Source organism: Panthera onca, chromosome B3 (genome assembly GCF_046562875.1).
Source record: "Panthera onca isolate mPanOnc1 chromosome B3, mPanOnc1 haplotype 2, whole genome shotgun sequence".
In the NCBI taxonomy this organism is placed as follows: Eukaryota; Metazoa; Chordata; class Mammalia; order Carnivora; family Felidae; genus Panthera; species Panthera onca.
In genome coordinates this window covers 84,450,651-84,474,129 of record NC_138344.1, presented here as the reverse complement: position 1 = coordinate 84,474,129, position 23,479 = coordinate 84,450,651, and the positions used below count along the sequence as shown (strand labels likewise).

Genomic DNA, 23,479 nt, shown 5'->3' with positions numbered 1-23,479 from the left:
ATTTAGGAGAGTTAGAGCCTTGCTCTGGGTTAGGCTTTGACGTAAGGAATTTTGCAGCTGGTTTGATCCTCCATCCAAACCATAAAACTTTCTCTGTATTGGCAAACACAGTTGTTTTGCTTTCTTATCATTTATGTGTTCACTAGAGTAGCACTTTTAATTTCCTTCAAAAACTTTTCCTTTTTATTCACATCTAGGCTGTTTGGCACAAGAAGCCTAGCTTTCAGCTTGTCTTGACTTTAGACATGCCTTCCTCACTAAATTTAATTTCTAGCTTTTGATTAAAGTGAGAGTCACGTGACTCTTTCACTTGAACACTAGAGGCCATTGTAGATTATTAATTGGCCTAATTTGAGTATTGTTGTGTTTCAGGGAATAGGGTGGCCTGAGGAGAAAGGATGGGGAATAGCTGATTAATGGAGCAGTCAGAACACACACAATGTTTACTGATTAAGTTTGCTAACTTACATGGACACAGTTTGTAGCACCCCAAAACAATTACAGTAATAACATCAGAGGTCACAGATCACCATAATAAATATAATAACAATAAAAATGGAAAAGTTAGAAATATTGCGAGAATCTCCAGTATGTGACACAGAGACACAAAGTGAACAAATGCTGTCAGAAAATGGTGCTCAAACACTTGCTTAAGACAGGGTTGCCACAAACCTTCAATTTGTAAAGTACACAGTACCTGTGAAGTGCAGTAAAGTGAGGCACAATGAAATAAGTATGCCTGTATTTTGTCCACTTGATCTGTCTTATACTGAGTGGTGTGTTAAAGTTTGCTAAATGTTTTTATATTTCTTTGCATCTATTGTAGTTTTTGCTTTATAAAGATAGTCACTGTGTTATTTGATACATAGATACCCGTAAGTCTTCATTTCATTTGAATTGTAGCTTTTAACATGAGTGCTTTTTGGTTTGAATTCTAATTTGCGTCTGTGTTTCTTTGTCTACAAGATATATTTCCTTTGTTCTATTTTTAAAGTTCCTTTTGGTATTCAGGGAATTTTATACTTTGTTCTTGTGGTTACATTTCTATGTATGCCTTTTAAAAATACTTTTTTTCCTTGCTTTCTTAACCTCTTATTTTTTAAAACACTTTTTTTGTGTGGTTTGTGATTATTTAATGGTATCCTTTATCTCATCGCATATATGTTAATAAATGAGCTTATTTTACTTTTCTTCTCTCTTTGCCTCCATTTTTAGTTACTTTATTTCTACATATAACACATAGGATAAGTCATATAATAAATGATTCTTCCACGCTCATCTCTACCTTTATTTTTTTAGTCTTAGCTTTTGTAACTACGTGTATCAAATACCATTCTTTTTGCTGAAGTTCCTCAGTCAACTATTTGGTTAGATGAAGTTCATCTTTATTCTTCAGGACAGGCCTATAAATACAGAATTCCCTGAGGGCTGATATATTTAAAACTTTTTTTGTAACCCTGATGCTTGAGAAACATCTTTGCTAGATATAGAATCCTTAGGTTCACATTTACTTTCCTTGAAGTTTTTTGTTTTTTTTTTAAATGTTGCCTTGCTTTGTGTATTGTTTTTGAGAAGTCTGAAGCCTGTTTTATTCTCTTGCCCTTCTAAATTATTGCATCTTTTTTTCCAGGAGGCCCTAAGGATATCTTTTTTCTTTATGTTTGAAGTCTTACTTTTAAAGTTTTACCAGGATATGTGTTAGAGTTGATTATTGCAGGTCAGTTTGTCCTGGCTTCTGGTGAACCTTTTTAATATGTATGTATACAGAGACTCCAAATATGTAAATTGGATATTCTTTTTCTCTCTTTATCTCAAACATTTTTTCTCTGACACTTTTTATCTTATTTTAAATCTCATTTTTATTCTTTTAATTGTTTTCCCACTATTCATCAAAGCCCCATATTAAATTTTGTTTTTGTTTTTTTCAAATTTATTCTTCTTTAGGCATCCTGTAATCTAGGCTTCATTTCTAATATGATTTTGTCATTTTACTTCTTTTCTTGATGTGAAACAATTCTTCCTTTCTTAGTTCTTAGTTTTTAATTTCTAAATTCTAAGAATTCTATTCTTAGTTTGTAATTTCTGATTTAAGATGGGGTTTTCTTTGTCCTCCATATCTAAATGCTTTTACTTGTTGGAATGAACATGGGTGTTGTATGTAAATAATGAATCATGAGAATCTATTCCCGAAGCCAAGAGCATACTGTATATACTGTATGTTAGCTAACTTGATAATAAATATATATATTTTTTTAAATGCTGTTTGATAATATGTAATTTAGATTAGAATGTTGTGTTATAGTTTTCTTCTTCATAATTGGGTTTTTTGAGCAGGGGTTTCATCAGTTGAACTGTTTAGATTCTCATTTTTTGTTTTCTTTTTATAATAGTTTTATATAGATGAAGGCTGCTTCTGCATTTCTGTGAACAGGACTGGTGGCTTGGGGTGGTTTATAAGATTCCTACTTCAAGAGCTCCCTCATCTGGTGATTCAACAAAGTTTAGTGTCTTTATTGTCTTTTTAAGGGGAGGAATTGTAGATCCATCAGTTTATTGGATGATGCTTTTTAAGGAGGAGAGAAATTATAAGCCCATCAATTTTTAAAATTTGTTTAAGTCTTGCAGGATCCTAAATTCTGCTTTTTCATTTTACTACATGTTTGCCACAGGATGTCTCCCTATTCCTTCTTAACATTCTTCTTCTCCAAAGCATTACCTTTCCTGTGTGTACTTTTAAGTCCTTTTTTCTACTCCGTATCTACCAGTACACTTTTCAATATTCTCATATTTAGGGTAACTTTTTCTTTCTGGCTTGGCTTTTAGCTTTATACCTAGTTCTTGCTTCTCTTTTACAATTTTTCCTAAACTGCCCTTGCTCTTCATGAAAGTTTGTAATGGGATAATGAGGAAAAGCTTGCTGGGATTTGCTGATAGTTTCTACTCACAGATAATTTGAAGTCTGGTTGTTCTGTTTTCTGGTTATATTGAGGATGTTAGTTTTTTGATGTTTTACTGGTTCTTTTTGTTCTTTAAAAGGAATGTAGAAATATTTTTGATATATGTGAACTCAACCTTTCATTTGTGATCTATTCCTTGAACAGTTTTAAATAAGTCAAGCTAATTGATGTCTGTTCTGTTTTAGGCTCAGCGTTTTATAGGAATTTTAAATAATTTTTGCCGTCCTGTTTATTACACTTAAAGTTCCATTGTGCTGGCTTTAAAATATGAGGAAGAAACCCACCATAATGTTCATATACAATATCTTCAAATCAGATCTAAGTAAATATTCATAGTAGAATTAGGGTTGATTTTATTCCTGAAATAAATTTTGGAAGACAAAAAATAAGTTGGTGAATTTCTGTTAAATGTATTAAAACTCTTGTTTTGTGAGTTTACAGTCATAATCATCTCTTTTGTTGTTGTTACAGTTGGTTGTATCCTTACTTCTGTGCCTCCTGGACTGGATCATGGCCTTACCTCTAAAGACACTGCTCCAACCAGTCCATGCTACAGGAGCAGAAAATGATAAAATAGAAAAATCTGTCCTCAATTGCATTTATAAGGTAACCTTATTTGCTTTATTGTTTATTTGGTAACCACAGTTTTTAAAACCTAAAGAAATAACATTTCTTGGTATTACATTTTTGTTTTTAGAGCTAGATATTTTCTAAGAACATAGATTTATCTTATAGTACCTAAGAGTAATTAAAACTTCTTCCTACAAGATGCTTCTGCTTTACTGCAGATTTTTGAAAGGAGTCAAATCCTTATGGGATGTGAGAATCACTAGTTAAATTTACTCATTCTTGTTTTTAAAAGGCATTAAATTTTACCTTGATTGAAGAACTGAGTTTTAAAATATTTAAAAAATTTTTCAAGCTCTTGTATTACCAGTTGTCATTTTTCTCCATTTATCTTTATTTATTTATCTTCACTGAAAAGGAAAACTGTTTTCCCTCATACTTCCAGGTATTACATGGGTGTGTTTATGGAGCTCAGTGTTTTAGCAATCCAAGGTATTTTCCAATGAGCCTCTCTGACTTGGCATCTGTAGATTATGACCCTTTTATGCATTTGGAAAGTCTGAAAGAGCCTGAACCTCTTCACTCTCCAGATTCGGAACGATCTTCTAAACTTCAGCCAGTGACAGAAGGTAAAAGGAATTCACTTTAGGACAGTATTATTTCTTGGATTTTCTCAAAGTATGATTTGAGGCCATAAGTAAAAATAATGGAGATGAGTATATCTTACTTTGTAGTTCTGTATCTCACCATGTATATTCTAGCAAAGTTCATTTTTAGTTTAAAAAATAACTTCAGAAACACAGTTACTAAGATTATATGTGATGACACTCCCTTTATACTTCCAGTGAAATTATTCTGGTAAGGTTTTTTTTGATACTTTACTTTATACATCATAGGATTTCTATAATGGAATAAGAGATTTAGCTTTGGAGTCTAAAAGATGTGGTATTGAATTTTGACTCTCATTTACTAGCTGAGTGGCTATGTCTGTTTCCTTATTTATAAAATAGGGCTGATAATATTTATTCCCTCGTGGTTGTGTTGAGTACTGAATAAGATAATATGTGTAAAACCCTTTGTACAGCTCTTGGTAGGTAGTGAACTCAGTAACGTTTTTTTTAAAGCCACATTGTTTCTACATTCAGAGAGTTTACTTTCAGATATAAGAGAAAGATGTAAATAAATAACCTTTAAATACGAGTATAAAAATAAAAGTACATTTAAGACACAGAGGTAGTTTAGAGGAACCCAGCAAATTATTGAAGGGTTTTAAGGTTATATACATGAGAAAATTAGTACTGAGAGCAGTTTGAAAGCAGTGTTTTATGGAGTTGGCAGATTATGGCCCATGCCTGCCACCTGTTTCTGTAAATAAAGTTTTATTGGGACACATCCATGCTTTCATTTATGTAGCATTGTGTCGGCTTTTGTGCAACAACATTAGTGTTGAATAGTTGCAAACGAAATCATGTGGTCCAGAAAGCTGAAAATATTTACTATCTGCCCCTTACAGAAAAAGTTTGCTGATCTCTGGTAAAGATTGATTTTAGGAAAGTTAAACCAGGATCAGAGAAACCAATCATGAAGCTGTTGCAATAGGCCTACCAAGAATTGCTAAAGGCCTAAATTGGTTAGATCTCTCCCAAAGTAGACCAAGAATATGAGAAAGGCTAGAGGTTTGGGAAGGAGAATGAGGAGGTGCAATAATTGCAAATGGTGTAGTTTGGGATGAATGTCGGATAGTCATATGAAGACTGCTAGTGGGCAGTTTGTTGTATATGCAGATCTCAATCGTAGCAGAAAGGTCTTTGTTAGGAATCTATATTTGTCTACACACAACACGCGCACATATGTGTGTATTCTGAGAAGAAAAAAAGTTGGAAAGGAAGGAAAACTGGGAGAGAATAATTTCTCAGAAACAAAAACAGGAGAAAGATATTTAAAAGATTGGGTAATGGTATTAAATGATAGGCCAGATACAGAAAGACTGAAAAATATGTCTGCTTTAGTTTCAGCAGAGAAGTAGGAGGGAGAAGTAGATGGCTGTGGGTTGAAGAGCAAAGAGGAGTTAAAGAAATAGAGCCATTTGTCAAAAGTACTCTTTAAAGAAGCTGGACTGTATAAAAAAGAAAGATAAATGATAAGACAGTAAGTAAGCTAAAAAATAATTCTCAGCAGAGGTAAAGGATTTCTAAGGATGAAGAGACTTGAACTTCTATAAACTGAGAAGGAAGATGGGAAGGGGATCATTAGTAGGGTGAAGCTCCTGAAGAGTGAGCTAGAAAGTATAGATGCTAATATTAGTCCTTATTCTGACCCAGAAAGAAAAAGAAGATGGAAGTAGATTAAGGGGATTAGCAGATGTTATTGAGAGTCCAACAGAAAATGGAAACTACAAAGTTTTAGTTGCACCAGTCAGCATTCAGTAAGGTGGATGTGGCAGAATAGCTGGGAACTGTGGTTTTCAGAATGTTGGTATATGGTTTAGCCATGGAATCAAGGCTTGGTGAGGGTTGAACTGATGCTAGGAAATGGCTAATAAGTTGGAAGAAAATGGAGTGATTCATTGAATCAGAAAGTAAATGTTGGTAGTAAGTTAGAACGGTGATTCTCAGCCTTGGTTGCACATTGAAATACTGCTGCTCTCTTCCCATCCATAGAGATTTTGATATATTGATTTGTGATTGCTAGGATTTTTTAAGGCTTTGCGGGTGGTTAATATGCAGCCGAGGTTGAGAATCACTGAGAGCATCAGTATGTTAGGACAGTAGTTTTTAAAATGAGTTTTTAAGCAGTGGAACCCCTGCAAGTAAATTTCACAAGGAAGCCCACTTTGTAAAACTGATAAAAGCAGAGCTGCAGCAGGGTGGAGGCCTTGGGTCCTACTGAACTCTATTCTCTCCATCTCCTGACAGCCCTCTCCAAGGGCTCTACAAAACAGAATGGGAAAATTACTAGATGAGGAGATTGTGGTCAAAGAGTAAGCTATTAAGTGAGAGTTTGATTTTTATTTAATTTTTAAAATTTTTTTTAAGTGTATTTATTTTGAGAGAGAAAAAGTATACAAATTGGATAGGGACAAAGAGGGAAGAGAGAGAATCCCAAGCAGGCTCCACACTGTCAGCACAGAGCCCAACTTGGGGTTCAGTGTCCCAAACTGTGAAATCATGACCTGAGCCGAAACCAAGAGTTGGACACTGAACCGACTGGGCCACTCAGGTGCCCTGGACGAGTTTGATTTTTAAAGGTGTAATAGTTATAAATGTTCAAGACATCTAAGATGTGGCCATGATGATGGATTGGTGACATAGAATGCAAATAAAGATATGAAGTTACACATCAAAGAAATAGGGCTAGGGTTTGGGATTGGTCACAAATTGCTAATAGTTTCTCTAAAACACAAATACGGTTGACCCTTGACCAGTATGGGTTTGAACTGTGCAGGTCCACTGACACATGGATTTTTTTTTTTTACTATAAATATATTTTTTCTCGTTTATGATTTTCTTTTCTTTAGCTTTATTATAAGAATACAGTATACAATACAAAAAAAACATTCAAGATGTGTGTTAATCAACTGCTTATGTTGTTGGTAAGGCTTTCTGTGAACAATGGGCTATTCGCAGTTAAGTTTGGGAGAAGTAAAAAGTTAAAACGTGGATTTTTCACTGCATGGAGGGGTCAGTGCCCTAACCCCCATATTTTTCAAGGGTCAGCTGTATACAGAACTGAAATAAGAATATAAGATTTAAATTGAAGCTCAGATATAGTAGAGATATACTGGGAAGCATAGTATAGCAAAATAATTTAGACCATAATTGATATATAGACAACTTTATATATTTAATTCTTTAGATTTGGTATAGTAAAACTGTTTATTTTACTTAAAAGCAAAATTATCTGAAAAGATTAGTTACTTTTTGCATTATTCTCAAAAGGGTAAAATGATGAAGCCTGAGGGCAGTATAGCACACTTGTTAAACAGTGAAACAGGTAGTTTACTTATGTAAAGGGAGTTTTTAATGTATTTCAGACAAAATTTACTGTACCATTAACAGTTACAGTAAAAGACACAAAGGTAAAGATTTAAATAGATGAGTTTTATATTGATACCAAATACTCTGTGGAGTATTGTTCTCTAAATGTGCTAAGTTGTTCCCTTTGGACTTTCTTAAAGGTATAAAGGACCAGATTAATGCAGAACCTTTTAGAAACAGCTGTAAGCCAACAGCAGGTGATCCTGTGGTCTATAGTGACAACATGCTGTGTTCGTTTTTTTTTTTGTTTTTTTTTTTAATATGGCAAAGTGACTAATCATTGTGCCCTTGTCTAAGGCATGTTTCATCATCTTCAAGCACTTTTTTGGCCAAAGACTTCTAAACATAGAGTGTCCCTAATAAGCTCAGTATTAGATTGAACGAGTCTGATTTGAGGACTATTGGCAGGAGTAGGTGTAATTATTAAATTTACTAAATAATAAAGCAAGGTAGTAAAGTTGGCTTTTCGTCAAATAGCAGTAGTCTTATTAGCAAAAAGACATCATTTGCAGGGTCAGAGTGAAAGGAGTCTCCAAAGGATTCATTTTGTCCTAATTACAGTTTCACCTATACATATTATGCAAAGCTAATATTTAAAGCATTTGCCAAAATTAACTTCCTCTGCATGTTCTATTAGAGTGCAATGAATTGCAGCAGCTTTTTATGTCTTGCTGCTTTTGTATGCTGTAATAATCTGTAATTATGGGTTTGCTGCAAATGCTGTAGGGTTTGTTTAATCTGACAATCTGAAAAGACAACCCTGAATAGACTTATTTAAATGAATGTTAGTTACACAAAGCCTTAGAAGCATCGATATCTTCATGTTACATTTTCTCACAAGGCTAGTTATTTAGAATTTAATTTTGAATATCTAAATTAGAGAATTTCATATGTTTTCTTTATATCTAAATTGATTTTGAGGAGAGATACATATGTTCCATAGTTCATAACTCAAAATTTTAAATAAAATTGTCCAATTAACAAATTGAGAGATTTTTATCCTTCCATATTTATATATATCCTGAATTTAGAGAAGCAGCTTAGGAAAGAAAATGCTGTTACCTACATCTAAAATCTAAATATAGTTTGTAAGTATTCTCAGTGTTAGTAATTATGACAGATTCGTAAATGAGTTCATTTGAACTGCATTCCCACTGTCTCTTCCTTTGAGAAGAGGATGTATAGGATGGACAGGAACCTAGGACTAGGGTTTTGTTTTGGGGAGAGCTGGCTCATTCTTGCAGTTTATTTATAAGTAAGTTTGAAAAAGGAACTCATAAAACCTGTGATACTTATAATGCTCTCAAAATTGAATGATTTATATTGCTTCTGTTATATTCAACTTTGTATACAAGTTTTCAATTCATCTTTATAAAAAAAGATCTGTATTATTCTTAAAGAAAAATGGTGTTTGAGGTGTTACATGTGATTTCTCTAAGATCACAGATCAAGCCAGAGGCGAAGTCAGGAATTTTTCTCTGTTTTGTGATCTGTTTCTATTAAATTATATTCTTTCACTTCTCAAAAATGTTCTACAAAAAAGATTCATTGCTTAGAACAAGTCATATATTTAAGTTTATCACTCAAAAAGAGGAGGACAAAGAAAGAACAGAAAATTCTTTTCATACATCAAAAAATTTGTAATGTCAGGGGCGCCTGGGTGGCGCAGTCGGTTAAGCGTCCGACTTCAGCCAGGTCACGATCTCGCGGTCTGTGAGTTCGAGCCCCGCGTCAGGCTCTGGGCTGATGGCTCGGAGCCTGGAGCCTGTTTCTGATTCTGTGTCTCCCTCTCTCTCTGCCCCTCCCCCGTTCATGCTCTGTCTCTCTCTGTCCCAAAAATAAATAAAAAACGTTGAAAAAAAAAAATTAAAAAATTTGTAATGTCTTTAATTACAATTTTTTATAACAATTTTTCTGTTTGTTTATTTTTGGGAGGGAGAGAGTCTAAGCAGGGGAGGGGCAGAGAGAGAGGAATACACAGAATCAGAGCAGGCTCCAGGCTCCAGACTGTCAGCACAGAGCCCAACACGGGGCTCAAACTTACGAACCGCAATACTATGACCTGTCGGACATTCAAACAATTTAGCCACCCAGACACCCCTTTTATTACCATTTAAAATGTGATTAGGTCTTAGTTAGATGAGCTTTTCAATTGATCTGGCCTTTATAGATACTGAGGTATGCTAAATAATACTATTTTGAAGTTACTATATACAGGGAAAAAAAGTTGAATTGTTTCCATATATCACAGTGATTTGCTAAAAGAAAAGGGCATTTTTTAAAAATGTTTATTTATTTTGAGAGCAATCGAGAACACTAGTGGGGAGGGGCAGAGAGAGGAAATCCCAAGCAAGCTCGTGGCTGTCAGTCGGAGCCCGACATGAGGCTCAAACTCACAAACCATGAGATCATGACCTGAGCCAAATTCAAGACTCAAGACCCTTAACTGACTCAGGCGCCCCGAAAAGGGCATTTTAACAAAAGATAAAAATACGGAAATTAGAGTTGTGGTAAAGATGGAACTAACACTGAACTGGGAAGCAAAAGACCAGCTCTGTTCTTTGGTAGACCAATCTCTTAGCTCTTGTGTACCCACTTGTCCTCACGTTCAAAATGATGAGTACTGGCTAAATTGTCTGTAAGGTCCCCAACAGCATGAACTTTCATTACATTCTAAGTTTTAATGAGGGGAAGGGAAAGCAGACACTCCATTCAAGCCACTTCTCTGTTTTTTCATCCAATGACATATCTTTTTACTTGACCTGCATATGGTCTTGAAAAAATGTAGGATTGAATTAAGGTTAATCATTTAGTGTTACCTAGTGTTGAATAGCTGATTTTCAGAACTAGGCGTATTTATAATTGAAGAACAACTCAATATAATTGGAACTTTTTAAGTAAACTGAAAAATATTTATATATATACATGTATGTGGTCATAAAACATGATTGATAATGGAAGAAGATTAAAATTTTGATACTCCAACATTTCAAAGTCAACCAAAGTTCTCTTTTAGAGTTGGAATAATGGAAAAAGATGTTTTTGCTATTAATGGCATAGCAGCTGGTTTCTTGCTGATCTCTGCTTGTAGTCAGTGAGGGCTATGGCCTTGAAAATATAACACTATTCTTTTCTCTTCTTTTTAAGTATCACATGAGCAGTGCACAAGCTAATGTCCTTACAAACTTTTTTTTAATATGAAATTTATTGTCAGATTGGTTTCCATACAACACCCAGTGCTCCTCCCAACAGGTGCCCTCCTCAATACCCATCACCCACCCTCCTCTCCCTCCCACTCCCCATCAACCCTCAGTTTATTCTCAGTTTTTAAGAGTCTCTTATGGGTTGGCTCTCTCCCTCTCTAACTTTTTTTTTTTCCTTTCCTTCCCCCATGGTCTTCTGTTAAGTTTCTCAGGATCCACATAAGAGTGAAACATATGGTATCTGTCTTTCTCTGTATGACTTATTTCACTTAGCATAACACTTCAGTTCCATCCACATTGCTACAAAAGGCCATATTTCATTCTTTCTCATTGCCAAGTAGTATTCCATTGTGTATATAAACCACAATTTCTTTATCCATTCATCAGTTGATGGACATTTAGGCCAAGGGATACAGGAGTGCTGATGCATAGGGGCACTTGTACCCAATGTTTATAGCAGCACTTTCAACAATAAACTTTTTTTTAAAGTGGAGTTTATTGAGATATAATTTACATAAAATATAATTTATTTTTTTATGTCAGAATTTTGCTACATATTATGTTGGTGGTTACACAACTCTGTACAGTTGCCAAAATGCATCACAAAGTACACTTAAAACTAAAGAATTTATGTAGATAATACTTTGATCATCAGGACATTCTCAAATCTAGATTTATTCTGGCAGATAGGCCATAGTGTTTCCAAATGATTAACTTTCAGAATGTGTTCAGACAAGATCACTCTATGACTATGGTAGAACAATATAGAGACACAATCATTCTGTAATCACATCTATAACTAAGACAACACTGTATGTACACACACATAAAAACACACAACTAAACATCCTCTTCTAACATAAATGATGAGTGCTTCCTTACAAATGACAACTCTTCCCTTGCCTCGTAGATGAAAAGTATCAAGACTGTCCCCAACTTCCCGACACCACTCATTTTAGAATTGGCTTCCACATCAACCTGCTTGCAGTCACACCGGCAGTGTTTGGCTAGTGGGCTTTGCCAAGTTATTGTCTCTCTCCACTTCTTCCTTCCTCCTTTTTTTTTTTTCCCAACGTTTTTTTTTTGTTTTTTTTTTTTGTTTTTTTTTTGGGACAGAGAGAGACAGAGCATGAACGGGGGAGGGGCAGAGAGAGAGGGAGACACAGAATGAGAAACAGGCTCCAGGCTCCGAGCCATCAGCCCAGAGCCTGACGTGGGGCTCGAACTCACAGACCGCGAGATCGTGACCTGGCTGAAGTCGGACGCTTAACCGACTGCGCCACCCAGGCGCCCCTTCCTTCCTCCCTTTATTCTGTTTTCTGTCTTCCTTCTCCCCCCACTCTTCCTCCTCCTTCAGGTCCTGCCATTTCATGCCCTTGAGTGCTGTATTCTTTGTTTTCTTTTTTTACTCCTTGCTATGGATATGCTCCTTATCTATTTGCTTTCCCTAATGTGCGTAAGGAAGGGGAAAAAATGCTTCTGACATCCAACTAACTGGGACCACAATGACCCAAAAGAATATCTTACAAAAATACAATACATAAGCAGGCCCATAAAATATGATTTCCCTGAAAGTTTTCATGGTATATACTGGTTACGTTGATTCACTGTTTAAATTGATCCTGACTCCTAAAGTTTAGTAAAAGATTATTTTCTCTGAAACTTTTACATCATTGATAAAAACCATAATTAAATGCCATGTTAAGGCATGTAGTTTCCCTGAATCTACTCATGAGATAAGAAATTTATCAGTTGGATTTCATTGGCTTTCTAATCTGTGGACTGAGTGATTTTAAGTGATTTATAAGACTTGTGATCCTTCTTTGCAAGTATGATTTACAGGGGTGCCTGGATGGCTCAGTAGGTTAACCGTCCAGTTCTTGATTTCGGCTCAGGTCATGATCTCACAGTTCGTGAGTTTGAGCCTGGCATTGGGCTTTGCACTGATAGCACGGAGCTTGCTTGGGATTCTTCTTGCCCTCTCTCTGCCCCTCGTCTGCTCACGCGCTCTCTCTCTAAATAAATAAATAAAGCTTTAAAAAAAAGAAAGTGTGATTTCTTTATAAAGGCTTAAGTTTAAATTGTGAATCCATAAGCAAAACTTTGAAAAGGGCTTTTTAAAAAAATTAACAAAACTTCATTAAGAGTTTTCTTCTTTGCCATCATTCTTACAAAACAGAATCTAAATTGAAAATATTTACTCTAATATTTGAATATGATTTTGATAATGTGATGAAATCTCCATTTGTTTTCTAAAAATTTCATTGTTACATGACTTCCTACCTAGGAAGCAGCAGTATCCCCACTCACTTATATTTCTTATTTCTAGTGAAAACTCAGATGCAACAAGGATTAATCTCTATAGCCGCCCGCACTGTTATTACACATCTGGTAAATCACTTGGGCCATTATCCAATGAGTGGTGGTCCTGCTATGTTAACAAGTCAGGTGTGTGAAAATCATGACAATCATTACAGTGAAAGTACTGAACTTTCTCCTGAACTCTTTGAGAGTCCAAATATCCAGTTCTTTGTGTTGAACAATACAACCTTAGTGTCCTGTATCCAGATCAGATCAGAAGAGAGTGTACCTGGAGGAGGTTTATCAGCTGGCCTTGCATCAGCCAATTCAAATGTCAGAATCATAGTACGTGATCTCTCCGGAAAATATTCCTGGGATTCTGCCATCCTGTATGGACCACCTCCTGTGAGTGGCTTGTCAGAACCTACATCTCTCATACTTTCATCATCTCATCAAGAGAAGGTCGAAGAGCCTCCTACATCTAATGAATGCTTAGAAGATATAACAGTAAATGATGGGGTTTCCCTCCAGTTTAAAAGAGGATTTAGAGAAACTGTACCAACTTGGGATACCATAAGAGATGAAGAAGATGTTCTTGATGAGCTTTTGCAATATTTAGGTATAACTAGTCCTGAATGCTTACAGAGAACTGGAATTTCACTTAATATTCCTGCTCCACAACCTGTGTGCATTTCTGAAAAACAGGAAAATGATGTTATTAATGCTATCCTTAAGCAGCATACAGAGGAAAAAGAATTTGTTGAGAAACACTTTAATGACTTAAACATGAAAGCTGTGGAGCAAGATGAACCAACACCTCAAAAGCCTCAGTCAGCATTTTATTATTGCAGATTGCTTCTTAGCATATTGGGAATGAACTCCTGGGACAAAAGGTAAGAATAAAAGAATTTTTTTAACATTAATCTTACTCATCTTTTGATCAAGCATTTTAGTCTCTGTTCTTTTCCTCACTAAATTTTATCTGCCAATTAGTTGTTTGGCCACTGGACAGATTTCAGATCAGGACTCAAGGGAATAAAAATAAAACTCAATAAATTAACTATTAACATTTTCATAATGAGTAGTAGAACTATGACTTAGAAATCATAAAAAAAAATAAAAATTTAAAAAAAAAGAACTTATAGCTCATATAATTGAAAGAAATCTTATTTTTCCAACCTTCTTGTAAACTGATAGTAAAAACTATTTTTTCTTACAACGCTTCTGACACCAAACGTGGGTTTTTCACACTAGGCAGTTCCAGCACTAACTGGAGTCAGCATAAACAGATTAAGGGCTCAGACCCACAAGTTCTGCCTCCCACTTCAGACAAAAGTTGCAAGTCCATACTTAAGACCAACTAGCTACAAATCAGATAACCACCTATAATGATAATTCACTATAATGACTCATTAAACATTTACTTCTATTTAGCGGTTTATTATAAAGGTTAGTTAAAGGTACAGATGAACATAGAGATGAAGAGGCATGTAGGGTGAAGTCTGAAAGGATCCCAAGTTGCAGGAGCTTCTGTTCCTGTGGAGTTGGGGTCTGCCACCCTTCCAGCACATTGAATTGAGTTGACTAACTGGGAAGCTCTTTGAACCTCATAGTGTAGGGATTGTTATGGAGACCTCTTCATATAGGTATGATTAATTATTACCATTCTCCCTTCCCCATAGGGAGGCTGAAAGTTCCAAGCTTCTTTTTATTTTTATTTTTTTAAGCTTATTTATTTATTTTGAGAGAGACAGAGTGCTAGCAGGGGAAGGGCAGAGAGAGGGAGAGAGAGAATCCCAAGCAGGCTTTGTACCAGCAGCACAGAGCCCGATGCGGGGCTCAAACTCACAAATCGTGAGATACGACCTGAGCCGAAACCAGGAGTCGGATGCTTAACCGACTGAGCCGCCTCTGAAGTTCCAAGCTCCTAATCATGGTTTGTGCTTTCTGATGTCCAAGCCTTATCCTGAAGTTTTCTAGGAGCCCACCAAGCATCACCTCATCAGAACAAAGATGTTTCTGTTACCAAGGAATTGCAAGGGATTTAGGCGCTCTATGTAAGATGTTCCTGTCACCTTTGTCACTCAGGAAATTACGAGAGTTTTAGGAGCTCTGTGTCAGGAACTGGGAGCGGAGCCGAAATACATATTTCTTTTTATGTCACATCAGCCTAACAGGTTTTTTAGAGTGACAGCAGTATGATCTTTTCTTGTTTGTATCAGAGAAATTAACTCAAGATTTAGCATCAAATCAAGAAAAGAATCTTTATTTCATTTTTTAAAATTTTGTTTTCTTACATATATTGTAAAAAACCATGTTAAAAACTTGGAATAAACACAAAGTATTCATGTAAGAGTTAAATGAAAAGGCATTAGATTTAAATCAGAAGAACCAGATTAGGTCATTTAATCTTTAAGCTTCAGACTATAAGTTGAGGAAATAACTCTCATCTCACATAAATATGAGAATTAAATTAGATAATGTACATAAAATGCCAAAATTGTACACTAGTGTAAAGCATTACTGTACATTTGATTTTTAAAATTTCTGATACTAAAAGCTGTAGGGAAGTGGAAGAAGCAGCATTGTTTAATGTATTGTTTTTGTTCAATTTGCAGTAAGAGGGGAGCTCAAGTATCACTGGATGAATAAATCTTAAGAGTAATTTAAATGCAGGGGAAGCATTGAAATGGAGTTCTACTTGATTGACCAGTGTTTATAATCTTACTTAATTTAAATCCTTCCTTTTGTTAGAAGGGAGTATCCTCTACCTTATGGGAAAGGCATTTTGTCAGGAACACAATTTGTCTGATGGTATGTCCAAACGTAGGTAATTGCCACTCACAGGAGTGCACTCTATTCTCTTTTACTGTAGGATGATCCATATTCTGTCTCTTAAAAAAAATAAAGGTGGGAAGCTATATTTTGCCACAGCAAACATTGATTTGATGTATATAATTTGTACATATTTAGCACCTATAGAACCTATTTGGTGAAATTTCTACATTGCTTCATAGTGTAAAAAATACCCATAAGGTAAAACAAGAAAGCAAAGCAAATTCCATCTGGATTACTTGGTAATCCATATGCTTACTTGGTAATGATTTAGATTTTGTGAGTATTTTATTTCTCATTAGGAACAGCTTTCTTACATATTTTTAGGGAACTCTTAGGGAACCTACAAATATTTTTGTCCATTTTTCTGGATATGAGCTTTATAAGCTTCTGCAAGGAAAAATTGAAGTGACCAATAGATAATGATCTACTAACAGAAATCTGTGAAGGCCTAAGTAGAAATAATGACCTATATTCTTTACATTTCTTTTAGGGTCTGTTCTCCTTTGTGTTAGAAGTATGAAAAGGCAAGAAAAGTGTTTAAGAGTTGCATGAGTAGAGTGGAAAGTATTTCCGGGACTGTCATGTTGTTCACTGCAAAGGTGATGAAAATGTTTATAAATCTCTCTGTTTAGGAGGAGCTTTCATCTCCTGAAGAAAAATGAGAAACTACTGAGAGAACTTAGGAACTTGGATTCCAGACAGTGGTAAGTTGTTGGAGAACCTTCAAATTTATAACTAGCAACTGTCAGCTATTTCTCTTTATGTGTGAATAATACTGTATTGTTGATTTCTAACTTTCTGAGAAGAACTACATTTCATTTATTTATACCTTTCAGTAATAAGCTTTTTGAAGAAAGTTCAGGGCTATGTTAAAGTATTTGGTATCTCGGAATTGTTTACCCTTTTTTATGCATTTCAGAATTCTTTTGATTGCAGAAATCTAATTGAAGCTATAAAATGTCCTTTGGTTTTCCTGTATGTAGATATTCCAAGCATACCCTTTTTGATTAGTCTCAGAGGTCTCAAGTGAAATGACTGGTGAATACAAGCTAGTACATACTAAACATATTAATGGAACAAAGATGGATGTAGGTTATTGCTATAAATCTGATTTCTGATTAAGCTCTTGGATTATGTACCCATTTACATGTAGGTTTTGATATGTAAAACTCTTATATCATTATTTTAATGGTATCTAGGTTCTTGATGCATATGGGATGTATATGGACAAGATTTCTGGGAAACCAGTGCTAGAAATTGCAGAATATCACTTAACTGGAATTCCTATAAGGTTGACATGTATATGTGCTACTTTCTTTTCTAGACTCAAAAAATAAAATTTATGGGTAAGTGCTTTGGGGCAGTATAACTAGAAACACATTAATAAAGCGATGCTTTGAATGTTACCATTACTCAGAATGCCTGTATTTCTGAGATCTCCAATCCACAACCTACTTAACATCCATTTCTCACTCTCTCACATCTTTGTCAGCTGCTGTTTTGTACTTTCATGTTTCCAGTTTTTTGCTTTTTCTGTTTCCACGGTCAGTCTGCCACCAACCTCTGATTCCACTTGCCCTGTCCAGCTAATTCGCACATTGTCAACTATAAAAATACCATTTCTGGCATTTTCAAAACTACTCTTCCATTTAAGTTTATATATTTAGGTATGTAGATAATCAATATATATATTAATTCCAATCAGTTCTCCAATTGGAATCATTCTTAACATCTACTTTCTCTACTCCTAGGCAGAGGTATATTACTAGAGAAAATGATCAAACCATTGTGATATAGGAGTTAGTGTAGATTCATGCTCCTTAACTTTATCAATACCTTCTCTCCTGTTCAGCAAATTTCTTATCCCTTGTTTACTTCTTACCTTGTTTCTCAGAGTAATTATTATAAACCGCTTCTTTGTTTTTTAAGCCCTTCTTTATAGTCAAATGATCATCTCTATTCTAACCTCATTAAGGATTCAATTTAAATGTTTGACCTCTTATATAAAAGTCTGGTAGAACAATAGTTCCTAACCTTTCTTCTTCCTCCACACATTCACATTTTAACACACATTAGTCACATCTCATAAATTAAATTCAGTGATTCTGACGATTGAGGAACTAATTTGAATCAAGCCAACCGCATGCCATCATTATTCTATAGGAATGCATAGTAAAGATAATTCATTCCTTTCCCATATCAAACAACTCTGACTTATAACTTCCTCTCTTTAAAATTCCTTTTTTTAAAAAATGTGTTTATTTTTGACAGAGAGACAGAATCTGAAGCAGGCTCCAGGCTCTTGAGTTGTCAGTAGAGTCTGAGGCGGGGCTCCAACCCGCCAACCCTGAGATCATGACCTGAGCAAAAATCGGACACTTAACCGACTGAGCCACCCAGGCGCCCCTCGCTTTAAAATTTCTGTATTGAGCCATCTTTTCTTGCTCACCTTCAGTTTCAGAAAAGCCTTTTTTCCCCCATCTGTACTTCTACTTACTACCTTCTCTGACTGCTCTAGGATCTTCAAAAAGTTATCCCATCTTTATCTTGTATTTCTACTTACCCTTTACCATCAACACACCTGTTACCTTCCTTTAAACAAAACTTCTCAGTTACCATCCTTTGAAGCTACAGTCTATCTTTTTTATGCCTTTTACTACCAAATTTTATGAGAAAATAGAATCTTTACTCAGTTCTTTGGTTTTTGTTGTTCTTAGCTTTTCTTAGAATAATCTTTTAAAAATAATGTTTCATTTCTCTGGTTATTATAGAAAATATACAATAGAAAAATAAACAATCTACCAGTAAAGCCTTGGATTGCAAGTAACTTGTTCTTTGAGTGTTCCACAAGATGAGCAAACATTTCTAATAAATTTTAACTTGATAAATGAGCCAGTGGTTTTTGAAATTGGCTTTAATATATGAGTGCTTTGGATTGCAAGCATGTTTCCAGAACAAATTATCACAAACCAAGGTTTTACTGTATTTATAACACTATTCTTAACACTTGTTTATGTAATTTTTCTCTTTTTTGATAGACATACATTTGATTTGTTTGTTTTAAAAAACTGGAATCACAGTAATATATATGTACCTAGTAAGTTATCTTTTAAAAAGGACTTTATCATTGGGGTGCCTGGGTGGCTCAGTCCATTAAGTATCCAATTCTTGATTTCGGTGCAGGTCATGATCTCACAGTCATGAGATCAAGCCCTGCGTCAGGCTCCTTGCTGAGCATGGAGCCTGCTTGGGATTCTTGCCCTCTGCCCCTACCCCCAGCCTCTCAAAATAAATAAATAAACATTTTTTAAAAGGAACTTTATCATATTGTGAGCATTTTCCTCAGCCATTTTGATATTTTTCAAAAATAATTTTTTATGGTGCCAAGTTCTGTGATTATTGGACATTTAAGTTGTTTTTAGTATCATGCCCTAGGATAGATTTCTAGAAATAGAATTATTACATCAAAGCATAAGAACTTACTTCAGGTCATATATATTGCAAAACCACCTTTCACTAAGTACTAATTTCTACTCCTACCAACACTGTATAAGAATACTTATAGAAATTCTACTTGGCCAACACAAGGTGTTAATCACATTTCTAAATCTTTCCTAGCTTGAGAGGCAGGTCATGGTATCTCTTTAATTTATAGTTCTTTATTAGTAACAAAGTTAATATTTTTCATGTATTTGTAACAAATTTTACTCTTTTCCAATTCCCTCTTAGAGTCCTTTTTCTATTTAAAGTGGAATTTTTCTAACCTGTAAGAGCTCTCTTACATATATGGTTATATAAGGATTAACTTTTGTACTTATTGTGGGAGTTTTCCCAATTAGTTGTTTGGCTATCAGTTTTCAACAATTTCACATTGTTTATTTAACATACAGGTTTTTCATTTGTATGTAATTATGTCTCTCAGTCTTTTTTCTTTGGATTTTTTTCAATTGTTTAATCATACTTCAAGAATTAATTCTGTCTTGAAATCAATTAAACATTCTATTATATTTCCTTCTAGATCCATAGTTACTTGTTGAAGTGGTAATTATTTTACATTTAATTCTTTATTTCTTCTGGAATACGTTTTAGTTTATGCAGTAAGAAATGAATATTGGAGAATAGTCTTTCTTTGTAATTTGTTGGTAATGTATACCTTTCCCGTTGATTTAATGTTTCCTTTATCAAATAATAAGCTGTGTATTTCAAAACTATCTGTTCATTTCTTTTGATTTTTCTATGAATTTTGTGCAGATGCTAGTGTTTCACTTATTGTAGCTTTATATTTTAATATCTGATAGGCCCAGTCTTCTTCCTCACCCTCCTCATACATATTCTTCTTTTCTTAGATATTTTCACCTGTTTATTTTTCTAGATACATGTTAGAATTAGGCTGTTGTTTTCCAGAAAAAAATCCCATTGATATTTTGCTTTGATATGCAATAAAACTTTCATATAGAAAGAATAAGCACATTTGTTATCATTCTTCCCATTAGTAATCATGGCATGTTTTTCATTTATTCTGGGGCCCAGACATTACTTTTAGGGTTATTTTATTGCTGTGATGCTATTCTAAAATTTTTTTTTAACATTTGTTTATTTTTGAGAGACAGAGAGAGATAGAGCACAAGCAGGGCAGGAGCAGAGAGAGAGGGAGACACAGAATCCGACGCAGGCTCCAGGCTCTGAGCTGTCAGCACAGAACCCAATGCAGGGCTCCAACTCACAGACCGCGAGATCATGACCTGAGCTGAAGTCAGCCACTTAACCAACTGAGCCACCCAGGCGCCCCTGCTGTGATACTATTCTAAATAGAATTTTTTTCCCATTATATTTTGCTATCCAGATACTTTAGTGAATTCTTTTATTTATTTTAAACATTTTATAGTTATCTCAGTCTTAGGATCTGTCTAGGTATATAATTATCTACAAATAATCTCTTTTCTAAGAGTTATGCCTGTTTTTGTTTATATCATGTTTTATTGCATTGACTAGAACTTGCACTACAGTGTTCAGTAGTTATTGTAAGAGAGAGTGGACATCCTGTTAAAGGAATCTTTTTCAGCATCTATTCAAATTTTCATATAGTTTTGCTTTCTTAACTAATTGATGTACTTTAAAACCACTGCATTGATAATACTAAGTAATTCTTGCATTCTTGGGATAAACCCTACTGGGTCATTTGACTTCCTGCTGTGTTAAATATACTAGATTTTCATTTTGAATTAGTGTATAGTCCATTTCTAAGCATATTCTATATTTAAATTTTTATCTGTTCTTATTATGTTTTTAGAATTAAGGCTATAGCCAGGTTCATGAAATGAATATTATCTGTTGTTTGAAAATTTAGAACAATTGGTAAAATTTCTAATTCTTCCCATTTGTCTCGTTATTAGTCTCTGGGTTTTCTTTTAGCTCTTGGGTCATTTTCAATTTATTTTATCTTTTTGGTTTTTTACAAAACTCTTTTTCATTGAGACTTTCAAAACGCATACTAGCAGGTAATAGTATCATAATTCTGTCCTATTCCTTTTCTCCTTTTATTTTTGTTGGACTTTTTTTTTTCTCTTTTTCAAAAATTAATTAAATTATGTATTCCCATATTATCCCTTCAGAGTTTTTTCAACCTGGCTTTATTGAGATAGAATTGACATACAACATTTTGGTAGTTTATGGTTTAAACATAATGATTTATAAATATACATATTGCAAAACGATTACCACAATAAGGTTAGTTAACACATCTGTTTTAGTTACATGTTACAATTATTTTTTGTAATGAAAACTTTAAAAAACCCTCTCTCTTAGCAACCTTTAAATATATAGTACAGTACTGTTAACTATAGTTAGCATGCTGTACATGACTTCCCCCGAATTCATCTTACAACTGGAAGTTTATGCCCTTTGACCACCTTCACCAATTTTGCCCCTTACCCCATCCCCACCCCTGGAACCAATCTGTTCTCTGTTTCTATGAGTTCAGTATTTCAGATTCCACATATAAGAGAGAACATACAATATTTGTCTTTCTTTGACTTATTTCACTTAGCATAATGCCCTCAAGGTTCATCTAAATTGTCACAAATGGCAGGCTTTCTTTCCATTATTTAGTTGGCTCTTGAACAACACAGGGGTCAGGAGCACCAACTCTCCCCACTCCTGTCCCCGTGCAGTTGAATGTCTGTATACAGCTTTGACTCCCCCAAAACTTAGCTACTAATAGCCTGCTGTTGACCAGAAGCTTTACTGATAGCATAAACAGTCAACTGACATATGTGTTATATGTTGTATGTGTTATATATTGTACTCTTTAAGCTATAGGAAAAATGTTAACTGAGAAAATCGTAAGGAAGAGAAAATATATCTATAGCACTGCACTGTATTTATTGAAGAATTTTTGTTTATAAGTGGACCCACACAGTTCAAACCCCTGTTGTTCATGGGTCAACTGTACATGTATACCACATTTTCTTAATCCATTCATCTGTTGATGGACAGGTGGTTTTTCACACATTGGCTATTATAAATAATGCTGCAGTGAACATGGGGATGCAGATTTCTCTTCAAGAGAGTAATTTTGTTTCCTTTGGATATATACCCAGAAGTGGGATTGCTGGATTATGGAGTAGTTCTGTTTTTAATTTTTTGAAGAACCTCCATACTGTTTTCCATAATGGCTGCATCAATTTACATTCCCACCAACAGTGTACAAGGGTTGTCTCTTTTGTACATCTTTGCCAGTACTTGTTATCTCTTGTCTTTTTGATGATAGCTATTCTAACAGTTGTGAGGCGGTATCTCCCTGTGGTTTTGATTTGCAGTTCCCCAATAATTAGTGATGCTGGACACCTTTTCATGTACCTGTTGGCTATTTGAATATCCCCTTTGAAAAATATCTCTTTGAGTCCTTGGCCATTTTTCTTAGGTCCTCTTTTCTTTTTTTGCCCACTTTAATTGCATTACTTGTTTTATTACTGTTGAATTGTATGAGTTACTAATATTTTGAATACTAACCCATTATCAGATACATATATATAATTCGCAGATATTTTCTTCCATTTCATAGGTTCCCTTTCCATTTTGTTTATCATCTGTTCTGCTATGCAGAAGCTGTTTAGTTTGACATAGTCCCACTTGTTTGTGTTGGTTTTGGTTTGGAGTTATGGTTTTGTTGCTTGTGCTTTCATATCTAAAAAAAATCACTGCCAAGACCAATGTCAAAGAGCTTACCTTCTATTTTTCTTCTAGGAGTTTTATGTTAAGTCTTTGATCCATTTCATGTTAGTTTTTGTGAGTGGTATAAGGTAGGAGTCCAGTTTCATTCTTTTGCATGTGAATATCTGTTTTTCTCCATACCATTTATTGAAGAGACTATCTTTTCTCCATTGAGTATTCTTGGATCCCTTGTCAAATATTAGTTGACTATTTATGCATCGGTTTATCTCTGGGTTGTCAGTTCTGTTCCATTGATCTTTGTTTTTATTACAATACAATTTGATGACTATAGTGTTGTAATATAATTTGTAATCAGTAAGTGTGATGCCTCTAGCTTTGTTATTCTTTCTCAGAATTGCTTTGA

At 34.6% G+C, this 23,479-nt stretch overlaps 1 protein-coding gene across 6 annotated transcripts in view; it reads left to right on the top strand.

The window, feature by feature from the left end:
* Positions 1–23,479, top strand: part of RALGAPA1 (Ral GTPase activating protein catalytic subunit alpha 1) — a 263,713-nt gene that overhangs the window by 164,963 nt on the left and 75,271 nt on the right. For all 6 annotated transcript variants that reach the window (XM_060619520.3, XM_060619522.3, XM_060619525.3 and 3 more), the window contains 4 exons: positions 3,429–3,563; positions 3,970–4,153; positions 13,094–13,958; positions 16,536–16,607. In XM_060619520.3, the coding sequence (XP_060475503.2) occupies positions 3,429–3,563; positions 3,970–4,153; positions 13,094–13,958; positions 16,536–16,607 (1,256 nt within the window). The remainder of the gene's footprint in view (positions 1–3,428; positions 3,564–3,969; positions 4,154–13,093; positions 13,959–16,535; positions 16,608–23,479) is intronic.